Here is a 16,657-nt window from a genome sequence, read left to right on the forward strand (position 1 = left end):
GCCCGGCGTGTGGAACGAGGACAGGTGAATATGCGATACTTACCTGCTCCCGGCGTCCCGCTCCTTCCCCAGACAGCTGGTCTTCGGTGCCGCAGCCTCTTCCTCTATCAGCGGTCACCGGCACCGCTTCATTAGAGAAATGAATAGGCGGCTCCGCCCCTATGGGAGGTGGAGCAGCCTATTCATTTCTCTAATGAGCGGTCCCACGTGACCGCTGAACAGGGGAAGAGGCTGCGGCACCCGGAGACCGTGGGACGTGGAGGGGGGGCGCCAGGAGCCCCGGAAGCAGGTAAGTATATGACAGTGCTCACCCGCCGACCCCACCACCGATCATGACTCGAGTATAAGCCGAGAGGGGCACTTTCAGCCCAAAAATTTGGGCTGAAAATCTCGTCTTATACTCGAGTATATACGGTATATTCCTGTACATAGGAGCAGTATTATAGTAGTTATATTCTTGTACATAGGAGCAGTATTATAGTAGGTATATTCTAGTATATAGGAGCAGTATTATAGTAGTTATATTCTTGTACATAGGAGCAGTATTATAGTAGTTATATTCTTGTACATAGGAGCAGTATTATAGTAGTTATATTCTTGTACATAGGAGCAGTATTATAGTAGTTATATTCTTGTACATAGGGGCAGTATTATAGTAGTTATATTCTTGTACATAGGGGCAGTATTATAGTAGTTATATTCTTGTACATAGGGGCAGTATTATAGTAGTTATATTCTTGTACATAGGGGCAGTATTATAGTAGTTATATTCTTGTACATAGGAGCAGTATTATAGTAGTTATATTCTTGTACATAGGAGCAGTATTATAGTAGATATATTCTTGTACATAGGAGCAGTATTATAGTAGATATATTCTTGTACATAGAGGACAGTACTATAGTAGTTATATTCTTGTACATAGGAGCAGTATTATCTATATATATAATTGTCTGTCTGTCTGTCTGTCTGTCTGTCTGTCCTGGAAATCCCGTGTCTCTGATTGGTCGAGGCCTGGCGGCACAGCATGGCGACGATGATGTCATAATGGTTGCCATGGCGACAATGATGTCATAAAGGTTGCCTCGACCAATCAGCAACGGGCACAGTCTGCCGCGAATTCTGGAATCATCATTGTCCATATACTACGGGGACATGCATATTCTAGAATACCCGATGCGTTAGAATCGGGCCACAGTCTAGTAGTAGTTATATTCTTGTACATAGGGGCAGTATTATAGTAGTTATATTCTTGTACATAGCGGCAGTATTATAGTAGTTATATTCTTGTACATAGGGGCAGTATTATAGTAGTTATATTCTTGTACATAGGAGCAGTATTATAGTAGTTATATTCTTGTACATAGGGGCAGTATTATAGTAGTTCTATTCTTGTACATAGGGGCAGTATTATAGTAGTTATATTCTTGTACATAGGGGCAGTATTATAGTAGTTATATTCTTGTACATAGGAGCAGTATTATAGTAGTTATATTCTTGTACATAGGGGCAGTATTACATCAGTAAATATTACATAAGGACTAGGAGACAACAGCTGACGAGGTTTATTAACCTACGCAGCTCCCATGTGTTAACAATGCAGTCAGAGCGTCGAGTGCGTGAAATTACAGTAAACTCTGTACCTCTGAAGAGACTCTTGTTTCCGCTTCTCACGCTCTCGGATGAGATTTTCTTCTTCAGCTTCCAGTCTCCTAGAATAGAGAAAGCAAAATAAAACCTTATGTGGCTGAATAAGAAATGTCCGAGCTGTTTTTTTAAAAATTAATAAACAAATCTATAGAAGTCAAAGAAGAAAGATGTCGGGCCAAACCTCATACCTAAGTGATGAATGTGCAGAATCCAGAGCTGCATTCTAAATTCTGCTGGCAGTCAGTCAGCACAGCGCTGACAAACATTCCTCTACTAGTGCAGCTGTTTTTTATTGTAAGTGAACTGCAACATTCTCACAGATGAGGACTTGATACATTTATATCCAAACAATCCTCCAAGACCTTGGATGAAATCTTTCCGCAGGTTTTTGCCATGTAATCTGATAGCAGCATGGTGTAGGGACGAATACCCGGATTCCAGCGATGTGTCATTTACTGGGCTGTGTTGCTTTTACAATAAAAATCAGTGTTTTATTAGCAGGAAATTATCACTACAGGACTAGGCGAGTCGAGCCTTAGTCCACCCCCAGCACAGAGTAGCCAATCAGAGGTGTGGGCAGGGTTACAAGCTCAGCATTTAAGCTCTGCTAGATCTGCAGCAGAGAAAACGAGAAATGTATCAAAATGACAGAAAGCAGGCCAGTAAGTGACATATTGCTGGAATCAGGATCTCAGCCCCTACATCTTGCTGCTCTCAGATTACATAGCAACCACCTGGTGAGAGATTTCATTTAATAATAAATCAGATTTAATTATATACCTGCCCTGATACACTGTATCAAACTATTAGGGCAGGAGTTCGATTTGTGCCGCTTTCTTATGTTCAAGAGGCTTTTATAGACGTCACTGAACTGAAGCAAACCCTGTACTGTGAGCAGGGCTAGGTCTGTATGGAGAGTTGACAGCAAACAGATCTTCAAAATAATAAGAAATGTGAATAAAAGTAGAAACTGGTCCCAACATTTACTGAACGTCTTCCAATAAACCAACATCTTGAAATAGTTGTCAAGGTCGTACGTTTATCCTTGTTCCTCATGGGCGGTGTCACAAGGCTCCTCCCCTTGGACACACCCCAGTGGTAACTGAGGACAGGGGCAAGCAGCTCCTCACCTCTTATTTAAAGAGACTCTTCAGCCGCAAGATTACTTTTATACAATTATATTGAGGTAGTCATTGCTTTTTAAGGCGTGAGGGCCATGTTGCCAAAATGAACCAACTCGATGGGCTGCAATATAACTCAAGGTTTATTACCAACTGGGAAATGTATGCCATATTAGAGGAGTAGGGAAGGGACCACGAACACAGCCATCTGCTCTGCAATGTAGTTTCTGAGGATATAATATATATATATATATATATATATTATATGTGTAAATAATACATCTCTAAAATATATATATATATATATATATATATATATATATATATATATATATATATATATATATACACATACACACACACACATACACATATACATACACATATACATACACATATACATACATATAAACACACTAAATAAATAACTTACAGCCGTGAACTTGAACTCTTTCGACAGTAGCAACAGTAACAGCAGCAAACGATTATACACAGTAAGAGGATTCCAGCCACCACCGCTATTGCAATGATCAAAGCTTCAAAGTTTACTGAAAAGAAACAAGAGAGAAAATAAAATGATCATCTGGCACATGTACAGGGCAAAGGTGACCAAACTATAAAATGTCAGCCATAAAGAACACAACGTCCAAGGCAATATAGAATCCTTAAACCAAAAATGTATCACTAGGCAGAAAATGTGGCTAAAAATCCGAGCGTCTCTATGGTAACAGACTACAAAACAAACAAGCTGTAGTCGGACTCTGCAGACAAACTACCAACTGACCCCAACTTTTTTCATACATACATTTGGCACATTAGCAAAAAATAGGGGACAGAGAGCAGCGATATGACTGCAGTATCAGATTACACCTAGATTACCATGGGTCTGCATAGGAGCTATAAACAACAAATGGATTTGCTTTTATTATGTCTTTTAGTAAAGTGATTTTTTTTTTTTTCCATTTCAGAAGCAAACAAAAAAAAAAAAAACACCCCAATTTGATAATATTAATCAATATGGAGGCACTTTTTGTTGCAAAACAGAAAAATTCCAAGTTAGTTGGAAAAGTTTTCTACAGTTTCCGGTTTAAAAAATAACTTCTGGAACTGAAGGTTTAATTGTGTCTGAAGCTATGTGATCCGGGAGAATGCGCCGCTACACAGTGACAGCAGATCAGCACTGGAGTGTCCCCTGTCCACAGCGTTACACTCGGAAAATCTCTAATAGTGAGCGCAGGAAGAGTAGATAGAAGTGATGATCTGCGAGATGTCACTGCGAGCTGCGCTCACTAGACCAAAATGGTCATATTAGATTCGGCTCAGATCTCCGGTAAGATCTCGAATACTGCGGGAAACAACCTGTGGCTCCCTGGGTGTAAAGCTGCTACAAACTCTCAGCCGGCTCTATGTTAAAGGGATCGGAACCTAAAAAAGGTTTCTTTTTGTTTTCTCTGTTTTATATAAAAAAGAAGTTTAGTTTCTGTACATATGAACACTCTGGGCCCGATTAACGAATTTGCACTTTATTTTTGTTTGTCTACTTTTTGATGTTTTTCCCTTATTGTTCACTTATTTCTTCTTGTAATTTGCACTTTTTTTTGTTTTAAGTGTATCTTATAAGTGTATAGTTTATACAGTCATGGCCAAAAGTGTTGGCCCCAGAAAATGAAGTATTTATCCCCGGAAATTAGTACAATCAGACGTTTTATTATACACATTTTTGTTTCCTTTGTGTGTATTGGAAAAAATAAAAAAAATAAAAAAGGCAAATTGGGCATAACTTCACCCAAGATCACTAGAACAATACTGTTAAAGGGTCAGAATAAGATTATATATAATTACACACAATTCGCCAAAGACAACTAAACATCCCTTATTAAAGACCCTAAATAAACCGGAAATTTTATTTAACTGTTAAACAATGGAAAAAGACCAAATTTAATTAAAAACACAAAACACTGAAGGGAATAATATATCACTACTATTTGTACATGTAAAAAGTGCCTGTATTTCAATTCATAGTAATGTCTTTTAAATAGCTACCTCTTGAGTTATATCGCTATACCTTACTGCCTATTGTATTCAGTTTGTTCCCTACCTAGTATAGGCTGATTAAAATTGAGCAGGCATTAGCCTCCTTGACATGTTTAGTCACACGAGCGTCATCAGGGTAAATGATTACAGCCCAATCATTTCCCCCTGCCCAGTGCCAAAGGCAGCAATACACCCAAAAACACTTTTGAACCTCCACCATATTTGACTGTAGGTGCTGTGTTCTTTACTTTGTAGGCCTCATTCTGTTTTCGGTAAACAGTAGAATGATGTGATTTACCAAAAAGCTCTATCTTGGTCTCATCTGTCCACAAGACTCTTTCCTACAAGGTTTTTTTTCATTCTGGCAACCTGCAGTCTTTTTTATGCCTCTGTGTCAGCAGTGGTGTCCTCCTTGGCCTCCTGCCATACTGTTTAATTTAATTCAAGGGTTGACGGATAGTTCACGTTGACACTGATGCACCCTGAGCCTGCAGGACAGTTTGAATTTCTTTGGAACTTGATTTTTTTCTGCTTATCCACCATCCGGACTATCCTGCGTTGCAACCTTTCAGCAATTTTTCTCTGCTGTCCACATCCAGGGAGATTAGCTACAGTGCCATGAGTTGTAAACTTCTTGATGGACAAAGGAACATCAAAATCTCTGGAGATTGTGGGGCGGTGACCCACGTTACAGCCAGGGGGCGCTGTGTGTGTGCTTCAAGATGCGCTTGGAGGCATAAATGTGATGAGACTAAGTCCGGCAGGAGTGTTAATGGCCGGTGTGTGTGTTGCAGAGGAAGACACTCTGTGCTGTCAATCTGAAGTTTGGTTGGTGTGCTGGGACCTGTAGTCCCACAAGTAGTTGTGTAATGCTAATGGGAGATTGGCAGGGCTAGTTATGAGAGATGGGAGGGTCAGACTAGCCACACACACCCACACTCCCACCCAGGGGAGTGGTTACAGGTATGTAATGTGACCAGGGTGTGGGTCACATGTGCCTGTGTGGTTCCTGTGTATGGATCCGTTTGGTCCATGTGCAAGGTCCTGGACGGTCGGTGTTGGAGACTCCTGGTATTGGAGAAGTCCTGCAAGCACCTGAGACCGTGGACCTGATGTACGGTCAGTGTTGGATTGTCCTGGTATGGGCTGGAGTCCTGCAAGCACCTGGGAAGAGTGAGTCCTGCAATAGCCCGTGTGTTGGATTGTCCTGGGATGGACTGGAGTCCTGGAAGCACTGCTGAGGCTATGGACTGAATGCTTGAGGTGTTGGATTGTCCTGGGATGGGCTGCAGTCCTGCAAGCACCTAGTAATTGTGTGAGTCCTGGAATGGTCAGGGTGTTGGATTGTCCTGGTATGGACTGGAGTCCTGTAAGCACTTGGTAGATCATGGACTGATGGCCTGTGTGTTGGAAGTGCCTGTGATTGGACTTCCTGGAAGCGCATGGAAAGGCTGCATCTACAGAGCCTGAGACGGTTTCTGTGTTGGGGAAGCTACAGTTCCTACTGTGGGTCTGGACTATCTGAGGTGCCCTGGTCACAAGGACGGTGATCCCAGTGAGGCAGTTTCCCTGTGAACCAGCACTGGCAGGAGTCAGTGTGTGGAGCCGAAGTTCCTGTGAGGTAATCCCTGGTATGGGAAAAACCTGTGATATACGGCAGAGACGTATCTGCCATTGGAACAGACTGTCGGGGTTTAATATGTTCCGTTGATGCATGTAATGAACTGTAATGGAGAGAGATACCAGTGTGACCACTGAAGGCAATGTAAAACCGTATGTGATATGCTGATATGGCGGTATAATGAACTGTTTGTGTTATGGTTTATGACATTTAATAAACTGGAATAGACTGTTTAAGTGGAGAAATCGTGCCTGAGTGCTTAAATCCTATGCCAAGCGAGTGTCCCCCAACACACTCAGGTAGCGTTTCGCCACAAGATGAACTTGTATCCTTAAGACTGTTGATATTGTTCAACAATTTTGGTTCTCAAGTCCTCAGACAGTTCTCTTCTCTTTCTGTTCTCCATGCTTAGTGTGTCACAGACACAATGCAACGATTGCGTCAATTTCTCCACTTTCTATCTGGTTTCAGATGCGATTTTCATATTGCCCACAGCTGTTACTTGCCACAGGTGAGTTTGAACGAACATCACATGCTAAAACAAAGTGGTTTATCCACAATTTTGGAAAGGTGCCAACAATTTTATCTGGCCCATTTTTGGGGATGTGTGTGAAATGATGTCCAATTTGTCTTTTTTTTCTTGTGTTGTTCGTTGTGAAAGGAAATATATCTTCTCTTTGTACTGTATTAGCCAGTACATAGAAAAATATTAGGATTTGAGAGTCCTCAGTGGTCGATACATTTTTAATGGCCAACTGAAAGGATGGTAACAAATTGAAAGCTTTCGAGACTACTCAGGTCTCCTCATCAGGTATAATTCTTCAGACTTTTTATTAGTCTATGCCTGATGAAGAAACCTGTGTAGTCTCGAAAACTTTCAATTTGTTACCATCCTTTCAGTTAGCCATTAAAAGGTATCAACCACTCAGTTCTAAAATATTGTAGTTGTTCTCAAGACTTTAGAAATTTCTGCGTACTTGTACTTCAGTCGACCCCCTGGCAGTGATTTTATGTGCGTTGGAAATTTTTTGGGAGCGAATTTTAAAACATTTTAGCGAATGATGTGACCTTATGAGCTAAAAAGTGGGATGTGTTTGCTTGTAATCAGTGTGTGCATAAAAGCCGAGTGAGTTTCTGGGATCCAGACAGACTCTTGCATCTTTCATCCAGCCACTGATGTTTCTAGATTGTGAGTCATAGGGAAAGCAAAAGAATCATCAATGGATCTATGGGTAAAGGTAGCTGAACTGCATAAAACATGAAAAAGATACAAATAAAGATATCCAAGGAATTGATAATGCCAGTCAGCAGCGTTCAAACAGATTAATAAATGGAAAATCAGGGGCTCTGTAAAATCAAAGCCACGGTCAGGTAGGCCAACAAAAATGTCGTACACAACTGCCAGGAAAAGTGTTCGGGATGCAAAGAAAAACCCACAAATAACATCAGCTGGAATACTGGACTCTCTGAACACTAGCGGAGTGGCTGTTTCAAGATGCACAATAAGGAGGCACTTGAAGAAAAATAGGCTGCATGGTCGAGTCAGCAGATTAGTTTTTTCTTCTTCATAACTGAAAAGAAACCTGTCCCGCTGTTCATGAAGTCCGATTCTGTCACCTTGTATATGAAGTCCAATCCGAGGGCAGCATGTTAAAGAGCAAGAGGAGCTGAGCGAACTGATATATAGGTGTGTGGGAAAATACTGAGCATAATTTGTAATTTATCCATTTTAAACTTTACTATTTTTATGCTTAAGAGTCCAGTAGGCGGTCCTAATCCGTGACTACCTCCCACTGGACTCCTAAGAAAATGAGAATACTACAAGTTCTACTGACTCTTCCCACAAACCTATATATCAATCTGCTCAGCATTTTTAGCTCTACAACATGCTGCCCTCAGATAGGACTAAATGCGTAATGTGACAGGCTCCCTTAAAGGGGCATATTTTGTCTTAGTGGGGACTGGAGAATTCAACCACTGCTGCGACTGAGCAAGATGCAATATAAATTTTTCTTAAGACGTCCTAATATTTGCCCAGTTGGAGTTTAGTTCGTACTGAAGTCATTGCCATCACTCCAGACATGTAATATATCCCCCATAATGGTCTCTGTGGCCCTCTCCCGTCTCCGCCGGGCACTCTCTCATTACCTTCTTCCTCGACTCAGGGGCTGATTATGACATCTTGTTAAGCCAGTCTCAGATTTGTGGGCAGCGCTATAAGGAAAGTGGTGCGGCCTTCATCTAGTATGATATAATGGACTGTCTGAGCACCCGCAGATTGGGGTCACGGCATTAAAGGGATAGCGCCAAATCTCATCCGCCAGTAATTTGGCCATTAATAATGAAGTGAGGACGCAGTGTTCGTTTTTACCCCATGTCCCGCAATTAGTAAAATGTGAAGGGGGTCTGTCAAAACGAGCAAATCCAGCAAATACCAGGGAAGGCAGAACACATTCTACTTTCATTATCCTCGCCTTTGAATCCTGCAGCCTGCAATATTAACAGCATAATTTAGCCCTAATTGCAGAATGCCAGCGCTCGATAACATTTATACAGGAAGGATCTTAATGATTTCAAATATCGGGCGACTTTTGCAGCTGTCAGCAAAACAAAACCCCCTGCTGCTCTGACAGACAGGACTCTGCTGCCGCCTGGTGGGCAGACAGCTGAACTGCAAGTCTCGGAATTCGCCAGCTTTTCCCATTTGGCACAGATTGCGATATTCTTTCTTACAGGATTGTTTTGTTAATTTCATGTAAATGGGCTTATTTGTTTTGGTGGGTTAACTGTACTTGTCTGCAGAATGGCACTGATCCGTCACCGCCTCGGAGTAAATTTGCATTATTAGCAGACATTTATGCTAATAGAGCCGAAAGCTGCCGAGATATTTAACGGGATAGTTTGCATATATTATAGCGACTGCAAATGCCACAGAGAGAGTGTCGGAGTGAAGCCCATGGGGGGCGCATCTGTCTATTATTCTACACCCATCATTTCAGGCATATTAGTGCAGTTTAGGGTAATTTATGGCCATAATTAAAAATAAATCAATTTATTTAACGGTATGATGAGGATTTGATTTAAAGGGGTTGTTTAGGAATAGGAAAAGATGGCCGCTTTGTTTTTATTAATCGGCGCCACACCTGGCCATTTGTTATGTGTAGGATTGAAGCTCAGTCCCATTTGCTTCAAATGGAGCCGAGCTGCAATACCAGTCACAACCTAGGTGTGGCGCTATTATAAAAACAGCCGGAAGGACAGGCTTGTTACAATGGAAGTCTATGGGCAATATAGGCTTAACAAAAGGCATCAGGGAAGTTATAGTTTGGAAAATCGCAGTGCAACCTATTAAGTATTGATCTGGTTTTTTTTTTGTTTTTTTTTTTAACTTGGGATTACTTTTTATTTTATTTCCAAAGATGCATTGCGTGGCTAACTGGTCTCCCTGTGGCATTTTGGGGGAAACTTTGCACTTACTTGCTGGAACCAATCCTTCCTATGCAATGCATGTAGACACAAGGTGGTGTGCTGGCGCCATCTGGTGGTTACATTAGTCTTTACCTTTGCCATGGTATACAGCTTGTCGCCACTTACCACAATGTGCCCTGATTTTGCACCCCAGCAATTTCTGCATTATTTACACAAGTGCTGGCTCCTTCCAAAGGCAGAGAGGGTCCACCAAGCGTTACATAATTGGTCTGGTATATTAACCCCATACCACAGCTGACAATTTCTGTTTTTGTACTTTGTTGTTTTTTCCTCCCCCCTCTCTCAAGAGTCACAGCCCTATAAAGTTTGTGAAAAAAAATATAAAAATAAAGTTTGTGTCTTTTTTTTTTTTAAACCCACAACTTTTTGTACTTTTATGTGGATGGTGCCATTTGAGGACTTTTTTTTTTTTTCATGTTGAAGTTTTTATTGGTCCCGTTGTGGGGTGTGTGCGACGTTTTGAAGCAATTCTGGTGTTTGGATTTTGGCATTCACCTTTTGGGACAGATGTTTTCCTTTTGCCTTAGGGTACTGTCACACAGTGCAATTTTGATCGCTACGACGGTACGATTCGTGACGTTCTAGCGATATCGTTACGATATCGCTGTGTCTGACACGCTACTGCGATCAGGGACCCTGCTGAGAATCGTACGTCGTAGCAGATCGTTTGGAACTTTCTTTCGTCGCTTGATCACCCGCTGACATCGCTGGATCGTTGTGTGTGACAGCGATCCAGCGATGTGTTCGCTTGTAACCAGGGTAAACATCGGGTAACTAAGCGCGGGGCCGCGCTTAGTAACCCGATGTTTACCCTGGTTACCAGCGTAAACGTTTAAAAAACAAACAGTACATACTCACATTCCGGTGTCTGTCCTCCGGCGTCTCAGCTTCTCTGCACTGTGAGCGCCTGCCGGCCGGAAAGCGAGCACAACGGTGACGTCACCGCTGTGCTTTCCGGCTATGGCGCTTACACAGTGGAGAGAAGCAGAACGCCGGGGACAGACACCGGAATGTAAGTATGTACTGTTTGTTTTTTAAACGTTTACGCTGGTAACCAGGGTAAACATCGGGTTACTAAGCGCGGCCCTGCGCTTAGTAACCCGATGTTTACCCTGGTTACCCGGGGACTTCGGCATCGCTCCAGCGCCGTGATTGCAAAGTGTGACCGCAGTCTACGACGCTGGAGCGATAATCATACGACGCTGCGACGTCACGGATCGTGCCGTCGTAGCGACGAAAATTGCACTGTGTGACAGTACCCTTAGTTCGGGTCAATTCCAAATATGTTCATTATTTTAGTTTGCTCCTTACGTCTGAATAAAAAGGGGACGATTAAAACTTTAAATTTGTGTATTTTTCAAAAAATATAAATATATATTTTTTCTTCAATTTCTTCCCTATGGGGACAAGAACTTGCGATCGCTTGATAGCCGATACAAATGTCAATCTTTTATGAGTTCTAACATGGTAGATCTTCATTAAAGGGGTACTCCCATCTTCAAGATGCTATCCTAATATGTAGTAGGTGTAATAATATTCGCAAATGCTTCCAATTAGAAATGCAGTGTAGTTCTTCTGATTAGCTATGTTGCTTACCCTATGTACAGTGCATTGCAGTAGCTTAGGTATCCCTGGTTACGACCGCTATCAACTATCTGTCACTATATGAATGGTTGTCACCATGGATAGCCAAGCTACTGCAATGCTCTGCACATGGATAAGGCTAGGTTCCCATTGCGTTAATGGGATAGCGCTAACGGACAGCGTTGCACGGCGAAATTAACGCCGTGCACCGCGTCAGTTAGCGCTCCCATTGCCGGCAATGTTAGAGCGCATTGCTAGCGCGTGTCATTTTCGGCACGCGCTAGCGATGTGCCGGTCTTTTGTAGCGCGCCTCGGACGCTGCTTGCAGCGTCCGCGGCGCGCCAGAGGTCCGTTCCCCGCTCTCGCAGATCGGGGATCTGCGAGAGCGGGGACGTTAACGCGACCCCTGAACGCGGCCCCGAAAAAGACATTGCGTTAGCGCAATCCGCTAGCGCTCGCGCTAAACGGATTGCACTAACGCAATCTGAACCAAGCTTTAGCAACATATAGCTAATCAGAAAAACTATACTACATTTTTATTTGGAGACATTTGCTAATATTATTATTACACCTACTACATATTGGGATAGGATCTTGGAGGTGGGATTATACCTTTAAGCCCCCTGCTGCCATGGTCAACCCCTTGATCGTGTCACAAGGGGGAGCGTACATAAGCATCCCATCATTTTTAATGCATTCTGCAATTACATCATGCCTTTTTTCCCATGAAAAAAAAATGCACAGCGGTAAAAAAAAAACACAGCATGTTCATTAATTTTATGGATTTTTCGGGTTTTTCCCGCTATTTAATGCATTGGGAAGCTCCGGAAAAAAAAACGCACAAAAAAGGCGCAAAAAACGTCCGTTTTTGTTCAGGAAAATTCTGCAGAAAATCCTGACGTGTGCACATAGCCTAAATGTGACCGCCGCTCCATTGACCGCCACAGGGATTATTCCTATAGCTCTCAGTTATAGTGAACGGAGTGTGTCGGTCTTCACCGCAGTTCGGGCATTCTATTAATGAACCAGGAGGCTCAGGATGAGCAGCAACTATAAAAGCGTCACTGGATCAAATAGTGTATGGAATTGTGGGAGGACAAATAATATACAAAATGTAATTACTTTTCGTCCAATCAGGATTCAGAATGACTAACTATCCAATGCCTTTTAAGTTTTATTACTACTCACCAGTATAAAAAAAAAAAATAATAAAAAAAAATAATAAACCCCCATGCATATGCATAAGTCATCATTTCTATTCAGCAAGATCAATTTGAATAATCAATCGGCCAATTTGCATGTTATTATCTCACATTTGCATAAACATGTGTCCCTCCCCAATCCGGGGCCCATGTGTAGCCCCCCGGAGGGAGGGGGGCTGTGGTCGCATCTTGTCTGATACATTTAGCTGCTAAATCCCCTGAAATCCGTGTATTGTGACAATAACGACACTCGACCCCCCCATAAACGGACACAAGTGGCGCCACGTAGAGCGGTATACTTACTCCAACAAGCCCCCCACCTGGCAGCCGACATGGCGCAGAGGGAAGAGGGGGGCAGGATGGATCTGACGGGGTAATCCAGGCACGTGCTATTTGTTATACACCACAGGCACTGCGGGGAGCAACACAATGACATTAATGACAGAAAATCAAGCTCATTTCACTGCCGGCAGATGCAGCAGTCAATTAACCCTTTACAACTGCAAAAATGATTTTTAGCCCCAAATACAATCATGTAAAAGATAAAAAAAAAAATAAACATAAAAAATAAAAATAGGATATATCAATCCATGATGGACAATTCTGTAAAGATTAATTTCATTATATATTTTTAGCTGTTTTCCTGAACATAGTTCCAGATCCTCTGCATAGTAAGAGTGAATGATAATACCTGCAGCCACCACTAGAGGGAGCCAACTGCACACTGCTTCACCTTCAGCTCAGCAATAAACCTATAAGCTCCATCTAGTGGTGGCAAAAGGTAGTTCAGATTTATTTTATTTATTTATTTTTTGAACCCCTCAATTTACAGGCACTTTTATGACAACTTTTTGCAAAGATACAAAACTTCCCCCCCCAATGATGTAACTATATGAGAATACATTTTCTACTTTTATTCTTTCCTCTCCTAATTCCATCACTTGTATAATGTGCCCCCCCGTTAGCACCACGCAGTTCCGTCATTGGTGGGAGGAGACCCCCTCCCTCAATTGGTCCTAGACCTGTCATGGACCCCTGCCTCTATGTCCGGCCAGTCAGACAACACATTAATATTTGTGGAAACTTACAGAGACATTTTTCAGACATTCTTCGCAGGACTTTCCAGAGTAGAAGCTGCAAGCTGCAAAAAAAAAAAAAAAAAATTAAAATTGACAAATTCCACTATAAAAGTCAGAAAAATGTTAATCCTGTTTGCAAATGAGGATTTCCCTGTATCCCCATGATAGCACTTCCTGGTCAAGAACTTAGCGAGTCTGATTGGCTGTTAGGAATTCCAGTATCCCTATGACAACACTGAAGTGCATCAGGTCAGGCATCGTCACAGAGGTGGCAAATCCCCCCCAGCGCCCCTGCTCCGGGGTCTGTAATGAGGACATAAACTATGGCTTCGGCTACATGAAATTCTGTAGTTTTCCCCTTTGAAGGGTCCGGTCACAGCCCCTTCTTTTCATGTCCACCACCTTTGTCTCACACCAATGCCTCCTCCTTATGCAGCAGCAGCAGCTGTAACCTGATCCCTCAGTGAAAACAGAATTGAAAAATTTTAGACAATAAATGAAATGGGAGGAAGAAGAGACACATGTGGGAAAAGAGGGACCAATTTCTCCATCTACAGCAGCGGCTGTAATCTGATCCCTAAGTAAGAACAGAATTGAAAGGTTTTGTTTTTTTTGACAGTGAATGAAATGGGAGGAGGAAGAGACAGAAGTGGGAATACAGGCATCACAACGTTTCTTATCGTTTGTACAGTTGTTTTATATATTAATAACAAAAACAAACAAAAAAAACCACCACACCTTTAATGGGGACCTGTCACTTGCCAAACATGTTATTTTCCTTTTTTAACCGACGTACATGCCACCGTCCTCCTGAATCCAGCGAGGTTTCCATATGCTCCTGCTCTCCAGTTCCTGAGATCTAGCCATCTGTTCCAAATATTTAAAATCTAGTCTTAACCAAGTAGGTGTGGTTTTTTCCCCATGGTGACCATGCCCACTTGGCTTTAAAGAGAAACAAACAAACAAAAAAAAATAAAATAAATAACCTACAGTCATTGAAGTGAGGGCCATATCTCAGGAACGGAGAGGCGTAGGAACGAAAAAGACATCGCCGGATTCAGGAGAACAGCGGCTTTTACACCAGGGTGTATGTAATTATATAATATATATATATATAAAAAACAGACAAGTGACGGGTCCTCAAACCCCACTGCAAACGTGAAACCATGGTTAGATCAGTGTCCTAGCATTTGGGGTCCCCAGCAATCAGAACTGTATCAGGGAGGGAAGACCCCAACACTTAGCCGTGTAATGGCATCTGCCGCACGTCTATTAGCAGCCATTGTAAAACTGCTCACTGCAGAAACCGTCAGACATTCTTCACTTTCTATAAACCGTTCCATTGTAAAACAATTAGAAATAATTCGTCAAAGCTGTGGATATTTTATTCGCTTCCTCATTTTATCTCTAGTAATGAAAATCAGGGAAACATTCTGGATAAAGGACAGACGTATAAAGGCCGCATAAAGGCTCTGTGCACACGTCAGGATTTCTTGCAGAAATTTTCTGAACAAAACCGGACATTTTCTGCAAGAAATCTGCATGCGTTTTTTTTTTTTTTTTCGCTTTTTTGTGCGTTTTTTTCCGGAGCTTCCCAATGCATTAAATAGCGGCAAAAACGTGAAAAATCCGCAAAATTAATGAACATGCTGCGGTTTTTACCGCGATGCGTTTTTTCCGCGATGTGCACAAAAATTGCAGAATGCATTAAAAATGATGGGATGCTTATGTATGCGTTTTAAGTGTTTTTTCCGAGGAAAAAGGCCAAAAAAACGCGGAAAAAAAACGTGAAAAATCCTGAACGTGTGCACATATCCTTAGAATTTTTTTTTTTAATTTATTCAACATCTGAAATGAGAAAAGAAAAATCTATGCGAATGGATTTAATTACAAACTTCCTACAATTCATATAGAAAAGACAGTCTCCATGGTAACAGACTACAAAAGCAACGATCTGTAGTCAGGGCCTGCAGTCAGGTCGGTTTCATGGCGACAGTTCACACTGCTCTGGGAAGTGACAGTGGAGATTGCCGAAGCACTGCTGTGCCACTGATCTACTGGTCATCAGGGGTCCCAAATAAAAGATTGATATATACACAATCTATCAACGCCGACAGCGCAGTCCCTGCAAACTGACGGCATACAGACGGATGCTTTAAATGTAGGACAGGTGAGAAAAAGCTGCTTGGAAGTCCCATACACCTGAATGTGGGGCAGTCACCTCCCACCTGATGTCTACGGGAGAATAACTGGACCCTTATTCTAAGCGATGAAATCTTCCCATTCTAAAGCATTTATGGAAAATCCCAAGGAAACCGAATACCAGTAATTTCAGGGAACTTCAGAACAGGCTGCCTTGTGTGCACAAGAATAACACTAATTATTGCCATTAAGTGACTTGTATTCTGCATATTCCCCTCTGCAGGCTCCATCTCTAATCTTAAGTTGTCTCTGAGCTAGTGGGTATGAACTAGCTGTTATGTCGTTTCACATACACAGCACACACAGACAAGAGGGACTCCTGCTCTCCTGTCTCTATAGCACACACAGACATGAGGGACTCCTGCTCTCCTGTCTCTATAGCACACACAGACATGAGGGACTCCTGCTCTCCTGTCTGTATAGCACACACAGACATGAGGGACTCCTGCTCTCCTGTCTGTATAGCACACACAGACAAGAGGGACTCCTGCTCTCCTGTCTGTATAGCACACACAGACATGAGGGACTCCTGCTCTCCTGTCTGTATAGCACACAGACACGAGGGACTCCAGCTCTCCTGTCTCTATAGCACACACAGACATGAGGGACTCCTGCTCTCCTGTCTCTATAGCACACACAGACATGAGGGACTCCTGCTCTCCTGTCTGTATAGCACA

General features: G+C 42.3%; 1 protein-coding gene across 1 annotated transcript in view; it reads right to left on the reverse strand.

Moving 5' to 3' along the window:
- The window catches only part of PTTG1IP2 (PTTG1IP family member 2), a 47,760-nt gene that overhangs the window by 18,815 nt on the left and 12,288 nt on the right, over positions 1–16,657 (reverse strand). Inside the window, exons 2-5 of the mRNA XM_077268233.1 lie at positions 13,788–13,840; positions 13,003–13,111; positions 3,203–3,317; positions 1,642–1,710 (exon numbers count right to left, since the gene is read on the reverse strand). Coding sequence (XP_077124348.1) covers positions 1,642–1,710; positions 3,203–3,317; positions 13,003–13,111; positions 13,788–13,840 — 346 coding nt within the window. The remainder of the gene's footprint in view (positions 1–1,641; positions 1,711–3,202; positions 3,318–13,002; positions 13,112–13,787; positions 13,841–16,657) is intronic.

The sequence above is a fragment of the Ranitomeya variabilis genome, chromosome 6, assembly GCF_051348905.1.
Source record: "Ranitomeya variabilis isolate aRanVar5 chromosome 6, aRanVar5.hap1, whole genome shotgun sequence".
Taxonomy (NCBI): Eukaryota; Metazoa; Chordata; class Amphibia; order Anura; family Dendrobatidae; genus Ranitomeya; species Ranitomeya variabilis.